Source organism: Crocodylus porosus, unplaced genomic scaffold, assembly GCF_001723895.1.
Source record: "Crocodylus porosus isolate Cpor-Errol unplaced genomic scaffold, CroPor_comp1, whole genome shotgun sequence".
NCBI lineage: Eukaryota > Metazoa > Chordata > Crocodylia > Crocodylidae > Crocodylus > Crocodylus porosus.
This window is the reverse complement of record NW_017728909.1, coordinates 3,044,680-3,067,577: the sequence shown is the minus strand read 5'-3', so window position 1 is coordinate 3,067,577 and position 22,898 is coordinate 3,044,680. Positions and strand designations below refer to the sequence as shown.

Below are 22,898 nucleotides of genomic sequence, written 5' to 3'. Positions count from 1 at the left end.
AAATCAGTCAAGGAGAGCTGAACACACATGACTGTACCTTCTTGACAAAAATGATTTTCACATCATTTTTGAATCTTAAATGTACTTGCAAGCTGATTCAATAAGAACATCGCAAAAGATGAGCCTAATTCTTCTTGTTACATGTGAGCTACCCCACCCCCACTGCAGTCCAGAATCTATAGGAGGACTCTATATGGTGTCTTCTTGGGAGAGTATAGCGTGACTTTGAACATCGCTGAAAATGAACTTGCCTTTCTACATCTGTCCCATATGATTGGATGCATCTCCCATCCCAGGATGGGGTCCTGCCAAGGAAAGTGGAGGAGGGTCTGAAGATACTTTCTCTTCTTCCCTTCTTTTCAGACATGCTGCTTTAGGGTTCAGATTCCTTTCTGTTGAATTGAAGCAAAAAGCCATTTCAAGAATGGAAGTTTTTATTACATCCCAAATTGATCTGCTTACTGTGACTCCACCCGAAGAAATTTATTTATCAGTTTCTTATTAGAGGTGACTTCGCAACTTCACTAAATAAAATACCAAAATATCTCTTCTTCTTTGAAATCCTCTTTTCAAAACTTGGGAATGTCAGTGGCTTGTGTTTGTGGTCATGGTCAGTTCAAATGATGGAATGCAATACAAGTCAGTGCACAAACTTTGCAAACACCTTCATTTTTGTGCACCTCTCAGTGGTACCTGAGGGTTTGGAAAGGAGAAGGCAGGGATGTTTTTTTTGACAAAAGTCTATAAAATCATAAAGGGCATGGACCAAGCAAACAGGGAACTGTTGTTTACCAAGTTCTGGAGTATTGGAACTGGGGGATACCCACTGAAAATAGTAAGTGACAGATTTACAACTAACAAGAGAATGTATTTTTTTAAAGCAATGTGTAGTAAACTTGTGGAATTAATTTCCATAGGAGGTGGTGGAGATATAGAACAGCTACGTTGAAAAATGGACTCAATATATTCATGAAGGTTACATATATTAATGGCCATTGATCAGAATTGTTGCAAATGTTTCTTCAGGCATCTCTAACTCAATGTATAGTGGTTGCCAAGGAGGGTATTGAATAGGGAGACATCTGGTTCCTGTGTTCTCTCTGTACAGCATCTACTTCTGTCACTCTCGGAGACAGGATACTGGGCTAGATGGACCACTGGCCTACATCAATGTGGCACTTATATTCTTATGAAGCCAAGCTTAATATTGAACTTGGATCTTGTCAAAGATCCAAACATGCGAATATCAGGAAATGTCAGAGGTCTACGTCAAAGATTAAAGGATTAGATTGACAAAGGTATTTAGGCATCTAGTGTTGTATTAGACACTTAAATCCAGCACTTAATTGCCACTGAGCTCCTCCAAAGCCCTACTCAGTTACTGTCTAGCCTGTCTTAGGTATATAAACTCCGGGACAAATTTTAACTTTTCATCCGCAGTAATGTGCAAAACTGTCAAAGTGCTGATGCTGCTAAACTCTTTAGCACCTTCAGTCATGTATAAATCTGGGAAATCTCGGGGCTGGAGTTTATATCTAGTTTATATGACATGGTGGATATCAGTGATGGCCCCCTCCTCCTTGATACTGCCTACTGGACTCTGACCTCAATTTTCTGGCTTCTGCGAATGCCATTCTTAGATGTACTGTATAGGGAGATGAGTATTTAATTCATAGCTGTAAATTCCATCGGATGGCAAGCAAGACAATACTCAGAGGGGTTTTTTTTATGGATTTAGCCTAAACTAGATCTTGCGTTCCTCAAACTACAAGGTATTTCTTCACTGAGGACCAGTTTAGCTTCATTTTAAAACAGACAGTGACAAAGACTAGAATGCCCAATGTGGGACTGAAAGCCCATATGGATTCAGACCTGCATCCAAATCATGCAATTAGTGACTATCTTTGTAACAGAGAGAACTTGATCTATGAAACCAGTGAACACTTAGGTATGAAACCTGTATTGGATGCTAGATGACTGCTGTGACCTGAGGTGTGTCATTAGAAAAATCTGTCTCACTGAGCATTGTAGATTGGTACTGTGCTTTGACCAGCATTTACTCTCTTGAAACGGGCTTAGTTTTACATGACAGAAAAAAATTAGAGGAATTCAAGATTTGGTAATGTTTTGGGCAGATGGCAATTTACTGATTGATTACTATTGTTTTTTTTTTTTTTTACAGGCATCAGGAAGCATTTTACAGTCCTATCTCTGCACACAACACAGTATGGTATAGTTTAATACTGGACATTTTGTTTCAAAATATTTTTGTATGATTAGTTGGTAGCTTCATAAATGCTTTAGCTTTCTGGCTCTGGAAATCAGATTTTCACGCTGTTAATGTAATGTACCTGGTTGCAATGGCTGCTGATAGGCATGAAAAAAAACTAAACAAAACAACATTTTACCGGAAGAGAAAGTGTGTTAGTTTGACCTGGCTCCCCAGTGTCTGTATAGATCACACATTTCAGTGAGGCTTTTTGCCACTTTTATCTAAAATAGATTCAATCAGGCATTAGATAAAAGCACCAGAAAGCCCCACTGAAGCGCACAGTCTATACAGATGTTGAGCAAGCCAGGTCAAATTAACACTATGCCTCTACTAGGCACGTACTACGATCAGTGCGGGGGCACGCTGAGCTTAAAGCACTGGGGGGTTTTTTCCCACATCTGTAAGCAGCCAATAGTTTTAGATTGGCTAGTGATAAAAGGTTACGTTACTTTTGTTTCCTTTCATTTATTCTGACGCAGCCCTGTAACTGATTTGCCAAAAAAAAGACACGGATGAAAAGCAGGTTCCTAGCTTTACCTGGTATGCATTTCCAAACCAAGTGCCCTAAAACTAATGCAAATCAAAAGAAAGGTTTTCTTAAGAACTGCAGATACGACATGTCTGAGATATTTTCTTAGGCTATTACCTGTGCTTTACTGCACAAAAATCTGCTTTCATCAGTACTTGCTACAGTTCACTCTACTCAGTTTACAACTAACCTAGACCTCCTGGAGTTGGGTGACTGGATGTATACTCTGTCACAGCAGCAAAAGATGCCAAAAACTCACCTCTGACTTGCTGTTCTAAGCTGAGAATGACAGCCACAGCCTGGTGTAGGATCAGGAGTTTGGTCTGGGGCTTGTCACTCTTCAGATGGAGTTGCACCATCCGGCCCAACTCCTTGAAAGCCTCATTGATGTCACGCACACGTAGGCGCTCCCGGGCATTATTGGCCATTCTCCTTTCCTTCTCCCTCTCAGCCTTCTGCTCCGGGGTAAGGTCCTCATCGTCATTATTGCTGAGAGATAAAAGGAACACAGGATTTTCTAATAGTGTGGAAAATAAGTAATTCAGTCATTTTGAACAGATTTCAAACTCAGCTAGTGATGCAATTCATAGGAAGTATTTTTGGCCTAATTCTAACTTATATCTCTCATTCTGAGGGTCCTCTATATACAATATATAATTTTGTCAATGATCATGTTAACAGTTCTCCATAAAAATCACTCTGTTTAAAGTTCTTTGGTCTGTAATGAAGATTTGCCATCTAACTAAAGCAGGACAGTGGGAAGTTCTGCTAGTTAGAAGAAGAGAAAGTACAGTACTTTTCAATAACGTATTTTACAAAGCAGTACCACAGTCAGTATTGTGACATTGCATGCAGGACACATCCTGGGAACCTATGGATTTTATATTTGAACTACACAAGCTTCAAATTCCACACTGCACTTTCAACCCACAGGGAACACATCAGTTTTAAATTAAATCAATTAAACTTCCCAGACACTTTTCTATATTCAATAAACTTGAGTAATGAATATGAAATTATAACCATGGGTTTTATCCAGGTGAATTTCCCTTTAGCCTAGGAAAAAGCAGGTAAGAGATAGCCCTTCTGTATGAGACAAGAAGGAAATGAAGAGAATAGGTATGCTAGAGGACTGAGAAGCTCATGCAAAATGACTAGCTGTCACAAAATTTCAAGGTAGAAACAAAATAGGCTTGTGCACGTGCAGATTTTGGCTCTTTTACTACACAATCCTGTGGAGTCATCAATCTGGATAGCTGGCACTTTTGTTATAAATGGGCTTCTCTGCTAACCAGAGGCAGAGGTTCCTTATTCTTCTCTCATTGATCAGTGGGGCTTATTTACTTGCTACTATTAAATCTCATGTGGCACAATGGGGCTCATAGGGCTTGGGAGTCTCTGTAATGCGTCTGAGTCAGAAGGGCCCTACGACTCCTTCAGTTTTCATTCTAGCCTGCTGAAAGAGCCCTGTTTTTGAGATGCTGGGAATGAATATAAGTACATTGCACTTCGCTTGTCAGGATCTGATACCACCTCTCTGAAGGGAAGTTGAAAAGTCACATTAGCCTACTTTCGAAAGCATATCAGCCACTATTTAGCCAATGGAGAGTAGCGGGAATGAAATTTCCATGGGCCAATAAGCCATGGAAATAATTCATGACTGGATAGAGCCCCACGTTTAATTTTTTAATCATGTTCTGTAGCAAAACCTGACTCTGTCTTACATTTAGTGACAAACTGGAACACATTTTCTAGTGACTTGCTGATAATACATTATATTAATTGCTTTGGGTATACAAATATACTGATCTGTTTTGAACAATCCTAAGACAAGACAAATTCAGAAGCATAACTAAATATCAAGACTAACCTTTAAAGTTGTAAAGCTCTTTAAAAACAAAAATATTAGTCTACAAAAGTTCCAAAGCACATATTAAAATGCAAAAGTGATAGCCTACCTGTTCAATTAACAAGAACTGAGAAGATTAACTTGCATCAACATAAAGGCCTTTTTTTTACCATATCAAACGTGTGAGGAAAAAAAAAAAACTCTTGCAAATATACCCAATTAGATTTGTTGAGAGAAAACCTAAATATACCCAATTAGATTATTTGTTGAGATAAATCCTCAAGCATCAGACTTTTTTCTCCACCCATAGCAGGCCTGTAAATAATTCTTTTTGCTTTGAAATTAGCCTGTGTGAGAGGACGTCTTGAAATCTTGAAGTCTTTCTCCCAAGCAAAATGTCTATTTGCTATTACATGGCTGATATTTGATCTTGCTCACAGCCTTCCTATTTTCATATATAATCCAAGACAACAGTGCCTTGAAGGATACAAGGCAAACTCTTATTCAGTTTTTTAAAAACAAAACAAAGCCAGGAGCATACCTGGATATCAATGTTTTTGGTCTTTTTGTTACATACTTGAGACGGAATTGATATAGGATATTAAAGGGACAATTTAACCTTTGATCCATAGACTAGGTCTCAAGGTAGAACTCACAGTCCAGCAAATATTGCGGAGAAAAACCTCATTTAGATAGCTAATGCTTAGCACTTCCATGCACATTAGATAAGTTCAGCCAGGACACAAAGTCCAAGATGATAAAATCCAAGGATATGTCTTCACTTATACCTTCCAGTATTACATATAGAAGATGAAGAATAGTTAGCCCCAGTAGCAGTCCAATTTAAACATGCATATAAGGGCTATCAATGCATGTAGGGGAGAAATATTTCTTTATGTAAGATATTTTTAAAACTAGAAGGTTAATAAAACACTTCTTTCTTCTAAAAGCTGGATAAAAGGCTAGATCCTTTGCCAGTAAAATGAGGTAATTTAATTATATTGTTTTACATAAACTGAAGCTCTGGTCTGATGAAAGGTAAAAGAAAGGGGTCCAATATGTTGGGCAAATTATTATGTGAATGTGATCAGATTTAGATGCATATTAAAAACTGAAAAGCAATATTTTACTCCAATTTTAAGCAAAGGCAAATTATTATCAGTGGATTATAATTTGATAATCATCTACTAAGCTAATAAGGCGGTGTAGAAAGATGACGGATAATAAGAATTATTTATAATGGGGATAATTTCATTGGTGTCCAGTTCTGGGATTGTAAAGACATTTGGGGAAGTCCTGGAGTACAAGTATCCAAATGATACCATTAGTACTACCAGAGTAATCCTTCCATTTCCTTTTAGGCTGTGGTTTTGCCTGTCAGGAAAAAATACCTCAGTGTTTCTTCCTGTTCTGTTCACTTCATCAAAATCCAGTAAAGGAATTAAATGAAGCGACACTATTATATACTGTTACCTAGATCTTGACCTAGTAATTGATTTGATATCCTTCTTGTCATCCTCTAGTTTCTTGTCCTCAGAAGATTTTGTGTCCTGGAGGTTTTCATCTCCCTCATCATCAGATTTGATTTCGGAGCTACCTGAAGACACACTCTGCCCTTGCAGTCCAGTTGGCATGCCTGTGGAAAAATACGTTAAGTTTCTGTTACCAATGCTTATGGAAAAGTTTGAATGTATTTGTATGTGTGTTTCTTAACATTGTTGCTTAGAGTAAGATTTGTGGTCCTTTCTGCTCACCGACACTGTTTTGGGCTGATTGGTGCAAAAAGAAGATTCAAGAATGCAGCTGCTGAGACCGGTTTTAAGCACTGACATTGAGATACAATTCTACTTCACGGTTTTTGGAATAAATGCTAATTTCATCATCCACAAAGCATCAGCTAAATTGCAATGGAAAGCATAATCATGGAAATGACACACCTCATGTTCTGATTAAGAGCCCAGTGCATATGGCACCCTTTATATGGAGCTTTTCTCCTTGCACAAGGAGATATAATAATAAAACTATACAGTGCAATAGCACCGCCTATTCTAAAATCTGAAAGCACTTTATAGATTAATTACCTGTAAGTAGGTAACTATTATTTCCATTTTACAGAAGGGAAAACTGACATGCAAAGAGGCTGTGATCTTGTTTAGCCTTACATTTTAAATCGGTAGGTGGCTGTGGAAAAAGGCCTAGAATTCCTAACTCTTAGTCTTTTCTTTAATCACTGTAATCTTTGGGTGTGTGTAGACAAAACGGGGGCCCTAAATTGAAGCAGTGGGTTTTAAAAAACCCTGCTTCAATTTAGGGCTGATTAAACTCCCATGTCGTGCACATACTCTGCTGACTTACCTGCCTTTCTGGTGGGGATAGGGGAGAAAGCTGCTGGTGGGATAGCAGTCCCTGGGCTGCAGGAGGGGCTGGTGCTTCCCCCTGTAGCAGCAGTGGCCCCCCGAGGCGGCACACACTCATAGGCACCTGGCTTGGGCAGTCCCGGGGGGCACCGCAGCCGTGGAGGGAAGCACCGGGTTGCTGAGCAGCTCAGGCAGGCAGGCAGACTCCGGGGGCGGGGGAGATCAGGCTCACACAGAGCCCAGCGCTTCACTCCACAGCTGTAGGGAGTTTTAGTTTGCTGTGCCCCGAGTCATTTAAAGTGCTTTATGCTGCCAAATTTCCTACAACAGTTGGAATTAATGCGTAATACGCCGCCAAGGCGTGCAAACACTGACACCATTTAAGTGGTGCAAAAGCATTTAGCCTACTTTCAAGTGTCGTGCGCACACGCCTCTCATTTCGTCTACACATGGCCTTCCTCTTCAAAATCTTTACTATGCCATTCCAATAAAATAATCCTCAGCCATAAAGAATGAGTTGGTGAACCATCATAAAAGAAATTTAGAGTTCTTTCTTCCACACTTTTACTGTAAAAATAGTAGTCTCTAGGAATAAAGGTAAAATCTGGATGTCCTGTCGATTCAGTTCGTTTCAGGTGTCTTTTGAAACAATTATGCAGGTATATGTATTTATCTTACAAGCGTCATACAGCCCGGTAAATACTGAGATACAGTAAAAATAATGGTGATTTCCTCTTCACATATGTAATGTTAGTCAATGGGAATTCTGTGTATGATGGAACTTGAGCTTATACTGTGTATGCAGGACCTTAAGCTTATACTTTTTCATTCTGCATCCAAAAAGGCTTCCCATAGTCTTAATATTGCTTCTTGAGTTATCTTGGTACCAGAGCTTGCTCTCCTGAGCTAAATTGCTTTGATGCTTGAAATTGTGATGACTAGAAAATACTAGACAGGATGTCAGAATTATTAAGAACTATTAAGAGAGTCAAGTTACTCCTGACTCTCTCCTTCCACTCAAGTTGCGTGATGGTCTCATGGAATAGGCGAGCAATCACAACTATGAACCCAAGTTCCAAGTAAACTCAGTAATTCCAATTATTGTAACACATATACATTTTAATTTTAATTTTATGAAGAAGCATTTAAGACAAGCACATGTCAGTTTGCTGAGGTTATCGCAGTATACTCACCCCTATATGGATCTTGGGGTGGATTTAAATCTGGGGAAGTAGCAGATTGAACTGGCAGCTGGGGAACTGGAACCTGATTTGGCACAAGTGAATGGCTGCCACGCAGACTGACACCATCTTCACGATGGGCTCCAACCTGCAAAGTGAAGATTTGGAGAGTTTAATATTACAGGACCAAAAACATGGAAGCAACAAGTTCATGAAAGAGCAAGGGCAGGACGAAGAGAAATGTGGCATTTAAAAATATGGTTCCACATGGCTCTTCACTAGAGGGCGCCGATGTACTGCGTATCTACATAATATGCAAAAACACTTAACACTCAGTAAGATGCTGTGCAGCACATTTAGTGACAAATATGGCAGAGTAGCTCAGGCAGGTAAAACGTCAAATTGTCTCCCAGGGTGCTGCAGTGGAGCGCACTGATTCGTACCCATCTGTCTTCTATCATGTCCGCCAACAGATCTGACAATTATCTTAATGCCCATATGCTTAATTGTGGGCTTCTCAATTCCCCCATTGCTATCGGAAATCCTGCAGGAATTTCAATTTGGCATTCGACTTTCATTTCAGGGGATAAGATTCTCGGGCCTGCCATTTTTTTTCCATAATGCCAGTTAAGCCTCTGACAGTGGAAGCTACAGTAGTATCTGACACAGCCCCAATTCGGCACAAATATAATAAAACGTCACCTGGCTTTCCAAACCTAAAAGCCCATTCCAAATTAATGTTTGCTGTATTTCATTAACCACAGAGTTCGAAATCCAAAGGGGCAAAATTCCTGCCAACACCACGACTCCGGGTAATATACCAATAAAGGTTTTATTAAACACTCCAGTAATGCCATCATCTTAGCTGACAGTGCAGGCACAATGGAAAGACATCTATTATCTTCCATGTATATTGCTTAAGGATGCACTTTATAAGCTAAAATTGCTATAGAATTAAATATAAGCGAATGTAAGGAATGACAGGCTATTTATCTCCAGACTGAGAAAATGTGGATGGATGTTTTGATATTAAATAGCTTCTAATGAAAAGCATTGGAGGAACAGAGAACGCTCTCTTTGGTTTCTTAATTTAAGACATGCCTCAAAGCTGAAAGATTCCTTGAATCATATAAAAAACACTTCTGCGTGCAGCTTGAGTTTCCATTCTAGATTTTCTCAGGTGTTAGCCTGGTCTAGTACGTCAATGAAATGTGTCTCCACCGAATATACGCTCTGAGAGAACTCTAAGTGACTCTTCATTCTCAGAGTATTATCCATGGATCAGTACTTGTGCAGATAAAAAGACTGAGGAATGTTTCTAATCAGAATTACAAGATAATGTACTATAATTGTTAACATCAAGACCACAGTAAGAAAGATAAAAGGGAATCCTGCCAAAGGGGATTCAGGGAAAAAAAACCCACACTTTTGCTATCAGACAAAACGAAGATACAGAAGTAAGTATAAAACAGCAGAGCAGAAAACTGTTTTGAAACATTTTAATTTTTAAAAAAATTGACATCTTTACAAAAGGCTTTGGAAAACTGTTACATTTCCTAATATATTTGGTTGCACAAAGAAAGAAGAAAGTGCCTCTGTGGGGTGTGGAAGGATAAAGTTTCACCTTGACATAAAGAGCTTACCATGTAAACCCTTGGAGGCTTCAATAATCTAAATGATTAGTGTGAAGTTTTAATGAAATCACTGATATTTTCCTGACATGAACAAGCTCTTTATTAACGTTATACCAGTGGAAGGAAAATATTGCAGCTGAACATACTTTTTATGGCCAGACAAAAAGAAATGTGTGTGGTAATCCTGAGGTGGAACAAAACGAAACGTTTGTTTCATTTTATTCCAGACGATCACATTTCCAATGGAAACCAGCAAATGATGTTTAAGTAGACCTCTTGTGAGTAACTCAAATATATAGGTGCATCGCAGCAAATATATCATCCTCTTCAAAATCTTTACCACTTTCAGGCCAAATTGTATTAACAATAATACTCCAAATTATGATGGACAAGGCTGATTCTGATTCTGACTGCCACACCTGACTGAGCTCTCTGATGGGAATGCTTGTGTTTTATCATATAAAAAGTTCAATGCTGATGAAACTTTTTTGTTGAAATTCTGAATCCAGATAAATAAAAGGAAACTGTTGACAAAAGCTATTTTATTTTAAAATACCAGCTGCAATAACTACTAAGAAATATCTAAGATGCCTTCTCTTTCTTCAGATTCATAAGAGATTTGGGATGTAAGTGCAAAACTTTGCTCATAAATGAATGGGAAAATTTGTCTATTCACATTTCCTTTTACGAACCACAACATTGGCAAGCTTATTTGTTGAGATTATAAAAGCCTGTTGTAACTGCACATTTTAGGCTTGTGCAGTGAAAACATCCACCCCAATAGCATAAATTGGGGGAAAACCTAGTTTTATCATCTTCTAATGCACTATTCTGAACTATCGTTCTTCTCACAAAATGTGCCTCCCCTCCCACCCATCTCATACAAGGAGCAGTCCAGAAGATCTGTCTGCATATTGCCAAGTGCAGAACATTAAGGCATCAAGGTACACACAAAAAATCATTCATCAACTTCTATGAACTTCATCATTCAAAAAAAAATCATTCATCAACCTCAATGACAAAACTGAGTCTGACCCAAGAGCACTGATTATACTTCACTGACCTTGTGACAGTCTATTTGCACACCCTTGTTGGCTATTTAATTACTAGTCTTAAACTTATTTCAGATGGTTTGCTTCCAGGGCACAATAGAGTGATTCTCAACAAGGGTGTTGTGACATCCTGAGGCACTGCAAGATCCTTGTAAGCGTGCCGCACAATATTAGCCCTGTTAGGTATGCAAAGCCTCACAAGATAAACCCAGATACTTCAGACAGAAAGCCATGGCATCAAAAACATTCTGACTTGTTGTGGTCTTTGTGAGTTCTTTGCAACAGAAGTCTTGTTCTTATTTTTCCATAGTAAAGAAATGAGGGAAAGCTAAAAGGTGGCATTTTCCAAGAGGGTTCTCAAAGGTTGAGAACCACTGGTTTGGACTCCTGGAAGAACCAAGAGACATTGCATAAGGACTCCTCAGGCTATTTTGAATGCATCTCTTAGAATAATTTGTTGAGTGACTTGTTCATCATATCTTCTCCTTTAGCTTCTCTGTTTAGTCTTTCCAACCTAAGTAACTATTTAAGCACTGACTTGGCATCATCTCTCCTGCTTTCAACAACTTTTTCATGTGCCTTTCCCTCACCTAGAATGCTTCCCCTTCTTCAAACTGTTAACATGCTTTGTACCATGGGTTTACAAACCCTAGACAACTCAAAAAATAATTAAGGAAACCCATAAACTAATGTAGGAGTGGCCAACCTGTGGCATGAGTGCTACAAGTAGCATGGGCAACCTCTGTGTGTGGCAAGTGGCACATTAAGGAGGGGACAGGCTGGACGGAAGCATATAGGGTAGGTAGCAGAAAGAGCAGGAGATCAGGTAAAAGGCACAGGGCAAGGCACAAAGATGAGGAGGAAATTAAGTAGGGAGCACAGAGTAGGGGGCAGAAAGCACAGCAGCAGGATGTGCAGAAGAAGAGGATCAGAATAGCACGTCAGGGAGGGTGCAGAACTCATGTGTGGCACGACTGCCTACTGAACTCTTGCATCTTGTATATAACACTACTGTATTACTCCCTTTTAACACTTCCCTTTTTTTCCCCATCTGCATTTGTTTACTTAAAAAGTATATGAGGCCAGAAGTTGTCTTCAACTTTTCTGCTAACTTAGGCACCACTGTTATGTAAATGATAAACAAGAATAGTACAAATTAATTTCAGCAGCATCCAAGACTAATCCCCAAAAAGCATACCAGGAGGAGGAAAGGATAATGGAGGGGAACATAAAATATTATGAGTAAACTTTTCTGCAGCCTTCGTGTCTACCATATTTTCTTACATAAGAGATGTCTCTTCTTGTTCAATTACCTGCTGTTCTGGAATTTATAAAGCTTTGCTTTGTGGGATGTGGGACTGGTAGGGTTGTGCAAAGCTTTGGTCTCTGATTAGGTTCAGCAGGAATTCAGCCTGATTTCATGTCTGAATCTCTGAATCCAATTGAACCAGGAGACCCTATAATCTCTCTGAATTGAATCAGAACCCTCCAAACTGATTAGGAAAGATTTGATGATTTGGACATACAGCTTTAAAGGTTTTTTCTACGTACCTCAAGGTAGCAGGAGGCTCGTGAATGTCGAGATACCGGGGTGGATGGAGCATCTCATGGGAGTGCAGAGGGGGTCCCCAGTGTGCTCAGCAGCAGACCGGGAAGTGGACAAGAAGTACTTCCAGTCCACTTCCGGGTCCACCAGGGAGCATGCGGGGGACTCCCCCGCCACCTCCCCAGCTTGGTAACTAGTACCTCCTGGGTCTGGGGGGGCACCAAGGGTCCCTCTGCAGCTGATCGCTAAGCTAGGGGGTTGGGGGGGTCCCCCGTGCACTTGGTGACAGATCAGGAAGTGAACCAGAAGTATTTCCTGTCCACTTCTGGGTTCCCCATTGACCACATGGAGGCCCCCCCCCCCGGCCCCAAGCTCCTGTGGGATGCTCCATCTGCATCACCATGGCAGCTTTCATGAACCATGCCTGGGACCTCGAGGTAAGTAGAAAAAACATTTAAAGCTGTGTTTATGGCTGAATTGCTGATTCTCTGAATCAGCATCAAATCTTTAGATTTGGATTTGGCCTAATTGAATCAGGACAGTGATCCAAATCAACTAATCGAATAACTGTCCCCAATTTGGGCTGAATCCAAATCAAATACGGCTCGTTTTGCACACCCCTAGGGACTGGTTGTATTAGCATGTGTATAGGACTATACAGCCCCTCCCCTTGGAAAGTAAAAGTTACAGGAGCCTAATCTCATTTTCAGAAATGATTTAAGTACTCAGGAGCCTATGGTCCCATTGATTTAAGCTCCAAAATTTCTTTCATGCTTTCAAAAATGTTATTTATGGACAGAATAGTTTACTGATATATATGATTGTGCAATGGCATATGGGTGCATATAAACAAGGTAAATGTTAACTATTTATAAAACCTTACCATGCTAAACATCTGCATAGATAAACAGGCAAATGCATTCTGCTGAAAACATTGCACCATCAGCCTACAGACAGTTTAACAGTTGTAAACTCAAAACACAACTGCTAGTCACTAGAGCCAGGGAAGAAAAGGAAGTAATCATTGTCTTCTGAGATTCAGATCAATCCCACATAGGTCCTTAAATCTCACGAAAAATGCTTCAATTGAATCCTGAAAGAACATATTGAATCCCTACTAAGAAGAAAAGCTATTGAGGTAGGTACTAGCTACAAATGGAGGTGACTTCCAAGGTCACCCTACTTAGACTGGATTACAATAATGATAGTGATATGGATAATTAAAATAAAGACTGCAAATCATCCTTCCTCATGAGGTACTTCCTAGTTACCTGGGACTGTTGCGAGCATCACTTACGAATGCTAGGCAAGTACCCTCACAAGAAAATACAGAATCCAAAAATGGTGCGTACTCTACCCGTTTTCATGGACCAACAAGTATTATTTACATTTTGTGTGTAATATAACCAATAGTTCCCCCCCCAGATAGAGTGATGATGTGAATCATTCCCCTAACCTAGGCATGCAGATCTATAAATAACTTTTACCTTTAGAAAACGGTTCTCACTTCGAAGTTCTATTTCATTCACTGCCTTCACTTCAAATAACCCAGGACTTCGACATTCAGCAGCTTAAACATACAAACAGACATGCACAGGCCCCCTCCCCTGCATAAACACATATTGTGTTAAAGGTGTATATGGACTTCACTGTACTTATGCAACTGTTTGTGAGTATTTCCTTTATGGAAACAGAACAACAACAACAAAAAGATCTGATCTCTTTGATATTTTTCAGTAAAAGGAGAAGTGGGAAGTCCTTATCTTGTATTACTTAGGCTCCCAGGTATAAATACAAGTGAAGTTTAGTCCCAGAAGTCTGGGAGCAAGTAGGGATCAAAATTAGAGCGCTCAACCTTTTTATTTTTGAACTCCTTGAAGACAGTCAGTGGGAATGTCTACATGTGCATTAATGAGCTTTTCCGAATGCACCTTAAATTCAAGATACCTGCAAGTGAGACACTAAATAAACATGCATTAGGTTTCCCTAACGCAGTGGCGAAAATGCATGCTTTTTAAGTGATGCTTAATGTACAGCAGCCTATTTTACTGAGCATTAGCATATTTTCATGGTTTATACAATGCTTAAATGCACAGTAAAATAGGCAACAGAGCATTAGAGAGCACATGTAGATATACCCAATTATTATGCTGCAGAATTATTATGCTGCAGGTAGAACAAACTAACCTGGATACACAGACATCTGGGTTAATTTTTGTGTTGGTCTTTCCTGAATTTTTAAACGTGTGAGTTGAAATAAAACGATATCTGCTCTTCTCACAGTTTTTTCATCTGAATGTTTACATACAGTATCAAAACATTCAAGTACTTCTCCGAAATTTTTCAGATTATTTATTTAAGTTTTGTGGAACCTGTATATACTGTATAATACCTGAATAGTTATTGACTGATACTGTCAAGTTACTGACTGATTCCATACACTTATACGGTAATGTAGATAGGCATATGCAGCATTATTATTGCAGTTTGAAGACCTGAAGCTAGGATTTTCAAACGTTCATTTGAAAAATAGTATGAAACACGGATTGCCACGTTTTCTAAGGCAACCAAATACTCTAAAGAGCCCAACTAATTTTTTATAATAGATTTAGAACAGAAGCATCTTCTACATTTAGATGTTCATTTATCTAAACTGGAATAAACGAGCAAAAAAGACATTTTGTGTCTTCTCAATTTTTTTAATAAATGAACATTTTGTTTTCTGTTACAGAAATGAGAAAATGTCTGAAATTTTATTCAGCTTGGAAAAATAAAATTTGATTAAAGGAAAAGGTTCACTCCAAATCTTCTGATGCATACATTATATGCTTCACCCTTTGATTATAAAAAACATGCTATCCTCTGAAATCTGCCAAGAGAAACCATTGCACTCATGCTCTCTCAATTTTCCGGATAGTTGAAAAATTATAATTATGGTTCACTGACCTCAGGGCAAAGGCCACGATGTCTAACTAGTTCACTGAATTCAACAATTGTTCCATCCCATCCCATCCTTCACAGATTTCAAATAGTGGCACTTTCAACTCGATGCCTTTAGCAAGTCTCTGCTTTCCTTTGTATTTTGTTTACACAGCATGTTTAGTGCAGAGTGGTAAATATCACTGGGCCATATCTTGCTATCGGTTTGTAAGCAGAACCCCCATTGGCTTGAAAGGGCCCTGCTTAAAAGAGGATGGAGCAATGTGGTCCATTGTACCTATCCTGCAGCTATCAACAAACAACAAAAAAGCAGTTACTATTTTCACATTTCTTGTTCCCAGGAAGCGTTTTGAAAGTAATTATTCTGCTGTGTTTAAGAGGCCTATTTCATGGCTGTGCAAATGTATTACATTTCATTTGGCAGTTATTCAATCCTTGTTAATACTATCTCTGGAGATATGGGTCTCCAAAACAGGCTTTTGGCCCAAGCTACTCCTCCATGACTGCAATCATTCTAAAAGTGTTGCTGTAACACACGACAGGCCCTGGAACTAAAATGTAACCCCTCGCTTCACCTCCAGGAGAGTGCTATTAATTAGGGAACTGTTCACAAAAGATACTTTCATATATTTCCTGTTGCATACAAGTAATCCCTTTGGGAGCTTCTTCTGATATACTGATTTTTGAGATACAATTATCTGAACTAAACTGAATGATCAAGATCTGACACTTGGATATACAACTAAATACAGGGAAAAGAAGAACGGGGAAATGATGTTTCCATTCCACTGCATATATATTTATTTTTGCATGTATATATGCACACACAAACTTGCGTGTGAATATAGACATAGATTGGATAGATACTTGTTTTTCAGTAAACACAAAGAGAAGAGTTGATGTGTTCACACTGTAATTAGACACCCATTGACACAGAAAACTGTTTTGGTGTCTTTGAATTGTAATCTCCCCATGAAATATCAATTATACCTGACAGTCCAAGAGTGCTAGATTTCAGTTTCAATTATCCTGCCAATATCTCTGTCATATCAAAAGAAAAAAGAAACTTATTTCTTCCAAAGTGAAAAAAACCCTATTTAACTCCAAAATAATTTTTTAAAACAAAGTTATATGAATGTTACTTTTATTGATTGTACATGGGCATTTGAAATTTATGAACTGCAGGCAGCAGAAAAGAGCTGTAAAATGGGGGAAAGTCTCATATAAAGTTATGAGCATTGTATCTCTTTGCTTATAGTTAACTCTTTGCATACTGAATGGGAACCTTCACACACATTTTTATTAATACATGGCGTAGAGACAATTTCAGATTTTTTTTTTCTCTAAAACAGAACTGGAAAGGGAATACTAAAAAGTGCTAATGCTTACAGATTCAGGAAAGTCTACTAGAATATTTCCTTTTTGTATTATAGTCCCATGTCACAATTAGGAGGAGATTAGCAAAACCTGCTGAGGTAACCGATGAACCCAACAAGCAACTTGCTTTGTACCTTTAAAAAACGATGACCTTGTGTTATCCAATTAGATAAATAAAAACATGTGGCAAGCAAGTTGTAAGGTGATGCATGTTAACATGTGTTCAATATTGTCAAAATTTATAAGTCTGACAGAAAGCAGATTTGTATAAAGCCCTTATAAACCTCAACTGCTATGTTACAAAGGGAACAACACAGGGCACTTTGACACAAATGGTCTTGCACTGTATGTGTGTATTATTGGTCCAAATTATTCACTCTTATTTAACCGCACTGAAGTCTTTCATCTCAAAGCTATACAATAATAGTTTCCATATGACCAGTGGCTCAGCTATAAATAAGATCAAAAGCAAAAAAAAGGATTTAATAAAAAAATAGACATTAAGAGTGGCATTAAATCAGGAAAAATAGCAAAGTTCAACCATTTTTTAAAACACAGAAATAGTACCACAGAGCACTAAGCAGCTTTCCAAAAATCTAATGAAAATGTATTTGCAAGCAAGTCATATGCAAAATCCATTTAGATACAGCCGAAAGTGGCAAAGCTGAAGGTCCGTGTAAAAAAAAAAATAAAAAGAGTGCCACGTCTTAAGTAGAGGCAGGGAGATTGGCTAAATGAACCAGTGGCTTTCATGTTATGAACTGTATGAGAGAATGCTGTATGGCAGTGCTCCATTTATTTCTCTATACTCTTTCTGTTCTATTTAATGGAAGTAAATTTGGGTAATCCAGCATTTCTGAGGGAATCACAACATTGCACGACTCTAACACATGAGCTCTGCAAAAGGAAGTTTTATTTGGCATTGCATATCGACTTGAAGTGAAAAGCCAACTTCCTAAGCAAATTTTCTTCTAGGGCTGCAAAAATTACAATTTAATCTTCATTCCCTACTGGACAAACAGCTGCCACTAATCTGCGATTCTAAAGAGAAGAGATGCATTTCTTTTATTCTTTCTGTCTATAGACACCTGAAGCGCACAACTCGTCAGTGATTCTATATGTTTTAGCTTTTTGCTTTGTGTGCGGATTTTATGAATAGGGACAGAGCAAACCACAAGTGTTCCACTGGAAGTACGTAGTGAGCATTTATTCAATGTTCTGGTGCTCCACACTTAAACAGCATTGCTTTCACACCAGGTGAGACAATCAGAAGTATTTTGAAAGGAAATCGACCAGTTGAAACCTACTATGCAGAGAAATGGGTTGCCATGGCCATTAAAGTCAGTGAAATAATCCTTATGATTTCTTTCCTACAGAGATGATTATTCATTTAAGTATTGGCTAAATCCAGAGATATAAAGGCCTCTAAAGCTCTGGGATTAGGAATATTAACTCTCCTAAATTTAGCTGCTAATGAAGAGCCAGAGGAAATACAACACAGTAAACAACCACGCAATCTTGGAATATGTTTTTAGATACCATATTCCAGATTAATAGGAAATGTCACTCAAAAGAATATGTGGCCAAATCAATCTCTGCTGCTTTCTTCCCCACTTGTTCTCAAGCACCTGCTTTAATGGTGACCTCAGCTCTACACCTCAAGATTCAGACATTTCACAAAACAGCTTTTTAAACAAAAGCCAGCTGTTTCTCATCTAGACTACAGGGGAAACAAAAATCAGGGCAGCTCAGAGGAACATTACCCAGAGACTACCACTCTTCAATAACTTTCACACACACACAGCTTCACAATAGATCCGTCCATGTGTGGAAACCAGGGAGCAAGCGAATGCTAAATTAAAACTTGGAAACCAAATACTATGATTTTAACAATATACCTAATTAACTAGTTTAAAATGAATGAAGTCATTGTGTCAGGGCAATGCTGTTCAAAAAGGATGTCATTTAAAGTAACAGTTAATGGATTTTCTTCTGGTTAAAATCAACTCTATAGTTCAAAATGATTTTAAAAATATGATAAAAGCTATATACACACATGAAATTAGGACTGTCACCAATTAGGCAGAACCAAAATGTTACATAAAAGTGTTATACCGCATCTTGTTCTGCAAGTTTTCAGTCCAATTAAGATGTTTTGTCCAGTTTTCTCAATGTATATAGCTTTGATTTTTTTTATGACCACATTGATAAGAAATTAACCATGGCAGTCAGAGTTATTTAGCAGACTCCAAAATAGCAAGATCCAAATCCTACTTCGAAGTAACTTCTTTTTATTTCTCTATTAATGACATAATGGATTACTTTATGAGTTATTACTTTAGTTCCTAGGTGTGGAAAATTCCAGACTTTAATGTGGCTGCAAAATATATATCTACACATATATAAAAAGTAGATGCACATGCACACACATTCAGACATGAACATCCTTCCTTTCTATTAGCCTTCATATGAAACATCCAAGCAGGTGATGGACTTCTAAACAGTTCTTAAAAACAAATTTATACCAGTTTATGTTATAAAATGGTTCTAAACAACCTATTCATAAACTGCTACAAAAGGAATGTGTCCCTTTATGATGCTGGTGTAAAAGTTAGCATATAAATGCCATTTTACAAAATTTTATTTAAAATGTTATTACAAGCCCTACAACGTACATCTTGTTTACAATGACATAAACTACCAAAAGCCTGGAAATTCACAACTGAAGCAGATAAGGTAGGTTTAGCTCAAGTTCATGTTGGGGGAGGAGGGAGATACAAGGCAAACAAACCAAATTCAGAGTTTGTATCTTGACTTGGATTATTCTAACTTTTGCTATTAGCACAATGGCTGTTACTGGGACATAAGTATTGCAAACCATTCTGAGAATGAAAACCTTACCTTCTTAATTTGTATGCTCTCACCAAAATGTTACTTCCAGCTAACATTTATTTTTTAACAACACCGTGTGCTTAACAGATGAGAACAAACTAAACTCTTCATGGGTAGACCAAGTTGTTTTGTATATGCTTGGCAAGCTAAAGTAATGGAAGTTACCTTTAATTATGGTTCCAATCCTGCAAATGCTTACACATGTGCTTAATTTTAGTTCCACAAATAGTTCCAATGGGATTACTCATGGGACTATAGTTAAGCATGTGTAAGTGTTTGTAGGATTGAGAGGCAAGGACATTTGTGGGTGATATCTTACGGCCTTATGTAGAGTCAAGGTCTTTATTACAGCAGGGACTGAAACCCAGGGTTCCCCCCACCCATTAGGCTGCAGAGTCATGCTTTTTCTTACTTATGCTCTTCCTCTGCCCAGTGAATGAAGTATTCTGTGCAAATTAAAGGGAGTCAGAGAATCCATCTCCAGTCTAGAATAGCCTCTAGCCAGTTTATGGCACTCTCCTTGGAGGACGGTAGCGTGGGTTTTTAAAAAAGAACTAAATCTGGGACTTCCACATCCAGGAAGAGAGCTCTAACCACTGAGCTATTTGATGGAAAGTGGGCAACACTAGTGCCACTGCCTTTTAAAAGACGGAACTGACCCATGCTCAGTGTTTGACAGAAAGGGCAAATATAGACATGGGTTCAGGTGTATAAATCCCAAGGAGAAGGCATTGTCCCTCAAGCCCACAGTAAGATCTCAGAGTCCCAGGGAAGTGCAATGACTAAGGTACACCCTATCTTTAACATTGCCAGTGGCTTCAGACAATAATACCAGAGGTGTACTGGCCAAGGTCTGCACCTGGACAGCAGTGGCAGTAGTTGCCATTCATGTGCTCCCCCTAAGTGGACACCAAGGGCTATTGCCCTTGTTACACACTGTTCATTATGCTACTAACAGGACCCTGCTATGACCTCCATTCTGAGGCACCTACACATCTTTACCAGTTTGAATTGCTCTTGAGGACGCGACCAATAAAGACAGCTCCACCCACCCATTCCCACGCCACATGTACCAAATCTAGAAATGAGGCCATGAAGTTCTCGTGGAGGGATATGTCTAGCGTGCTCAAGACTGGTTGAGGCCTCACTCCTATAGCCTGGTATGTGTAGGGCACAGCCATGCTTTTTGGTGTACGTCTTGCGGTCTAAATTGTTGATGCCAACTCTGATAACTGTATCTCCTAATACCTCTCTGTGGATCTAGGCCTAAGGAACTTATCCTAAGTTGCTCACTAAATTAAAACAGCAGCAGAACCCAGCAGCTTTCCAGACTTTTAGTCCTGACTTTTAGTATAAATGAGATTAGGAAGAGGGGAGCAAGAAGCTGGTCCCCCAAAATGAATTATTATTCATGAACTATTATCTTGATGTATAACAATGTATGCCATATCTAAGCATAGAGTTAATTAATGCATACCATTTCACTAAAATCAGAAATTTCACCATGAAATGCTGCAAATTGCAGGGTAACAAGGCACGGGCTTAAAGTTAGGTTTGTGTTTAAGCACTTTGTTCAACTAGGCCACAGTAACAAACTGAAATAAGAAGACAGAATTTTCACTTCTGTTTCGTGAATAATTAACCCCGGTGTAGTGAATTTTTGCTTTCAGCTACACTGCTGTAAATCTGGAGTAATGCCATTAAAATCAAAGAACTTGCCTCACTGTATCAGACACCAGAATCTGACCCCGCCTTGTATTATTTTTGCCGGGGGAAAAAGTTTCAGCTATGCCCTGCGTACTGGAGAATTGGGAGGAATATTTGATAAAGAAGACCTGCTGGAAACCAGCAGAAACTTTGGACTAAGTCTCAAATTACTTTAGCATATTCTAGTCTGAAACCAACAAATGAAGGTGTACAGTGGGCAAAGAAACTTCCACCAGCACATTCTGTACACGTTTCCGGTCCATACCTCCCACTGCTACTTTATTTACTGCAGCTGGCCGAAGTTTTATAGCCTGTTTCATGTATTAACATTCAAATGTGGAAAACATTACCAGTATCCTCCTTGATTTTTTTTTTTTAATTTTCCCCCCTTCAACTTCCTTTTCAGCGTGGAATGTATCAAATGGTCAAAGGCTAACTTAAGACTGACTCTACTCAAAAACTATTTCCTTTGTTCTTATGTTTTTACTTCAAAATTCATACCAGTTTTCCAAAGTAATGATCAGGACTGACTCTTTCACACAAGTCACAGTTTCAGACAGTGAGTAATGCTGATTGTGAACTAGTGGACTAGTTTTTCAGAAAGTTAAACGTGGACAGTGAGAAAGAGATTTTCCCTTTTCTTGTTTTTCAAGCTAGCCATGCTGTCAAATGGTGTATCTTTTATTTGAGTGGTCTTAATCAATGGGCTTTGATAGTAAGCTCCTCTTCCAAAGTTTAGAAAACAGTATGTAAATGGTCCAACAGAGGTAAGTCCCACACCTCTAAGTATTTCATAATCAAACTGAACTTCTGGGAAGCACAGGTAGAGTGCCTACTCTTTCGTAAGACAGTCACAGAAGAGGAGAAATTGAGCGGTCAAATATTTCTACAAAGCCTTGTATGAAGATTTTAATTTTTTATTGTTGTTATTTTTTGTTTAAATTTAACTTCACCTACATCTGGTATTTAAGAGAGGACTACATATTTATGGAACAAACTGTCTCTGAAGTGATGCCCTGGGTGCATGTTGTATCAGTTTAACATATGCAAAGCGAACAAAGCTACGAAAATTAAACTCTTTTCTCTTGATTGAGAGCAGATATGCAGAAACAGTTGTAAGTCACAGATCTGGCTTTTAATAAAGCCAGATTTCTTCATTAAAAGCAGTATTGTTTAAACATTGGGGGGGGGGAATAGCTTTGTACAAACTAAAATCTTAGATTATATGTATCCCAAGTGTATTTAACACATTACCTGAGGCCAAGCTAAATTACAATCTAGAATTTCCTTTTGTGAATTCTCAGCAACTGCCACAGAGAGCAAAACAATGTCTGGTTCATGCTAATTTTATTGGAAGGGGGAAGGGAGATGGGTTTAGTTGAGAAGTTGAAACGCATCTTTCTACCTTTTGGAAAATAAAGGATTATTTCCACTCAGCATTTACCTTTGGTTTTTAAATATGTAAAGGTACTGGCCCAGTTTTACTTTTCACCTGTAACCTGTGATTTTTAGCTTTTGGTTGATTTTAACAAGAACTTAATGTTGAGCAGCAATAACAACTT

At 38.6% G+C, this 22,898-nt stretch overlaps 1 protein-coding gene across 9 annotated transcripts in view; it reads right to left on the bottom strand.

Moving 5' to 3' along the window:
• The window catches only part of TCF4 (transcription factor 4), a 346,905-nt gene that overhangs the window by 4,507 nt on the left and 319,500 nt on the right, over window positions 1-22,898 (bottom strand). For 6 of the 9 annotated variants that reach the window (XM_019531761.1, XM_019531758.1, XM_019531757.1 and 3 more), the window contains 4 exons: window positions 8,201-8,336; window positions 6,124-6,286; window positions 3,061-3,290; window positions 252-392 (listed from right to left, as the gene is read on the bottom strand). In XM_019531761.1, coding sequence (XP_019387306.1) covers window positions 256-392; window positions 3,061-3,290; window positions 6,124-6,286; window positions 8,201-8,336 — 666 coding nt within the window. In that variant the 3' untranslated portion in view covers window positions 252-255. The remainder of the gene's footprint in view (window positions 1-251; window positions 393-3,060; window positions 3,291-6,123; window positions 6,287-8,200; window positions 8,337-22,898) is intronic. The other 3 variants (XM_019531760.1, XM_019531759.1, XM_019531764.1) reach the window with 1 other exon arrangement.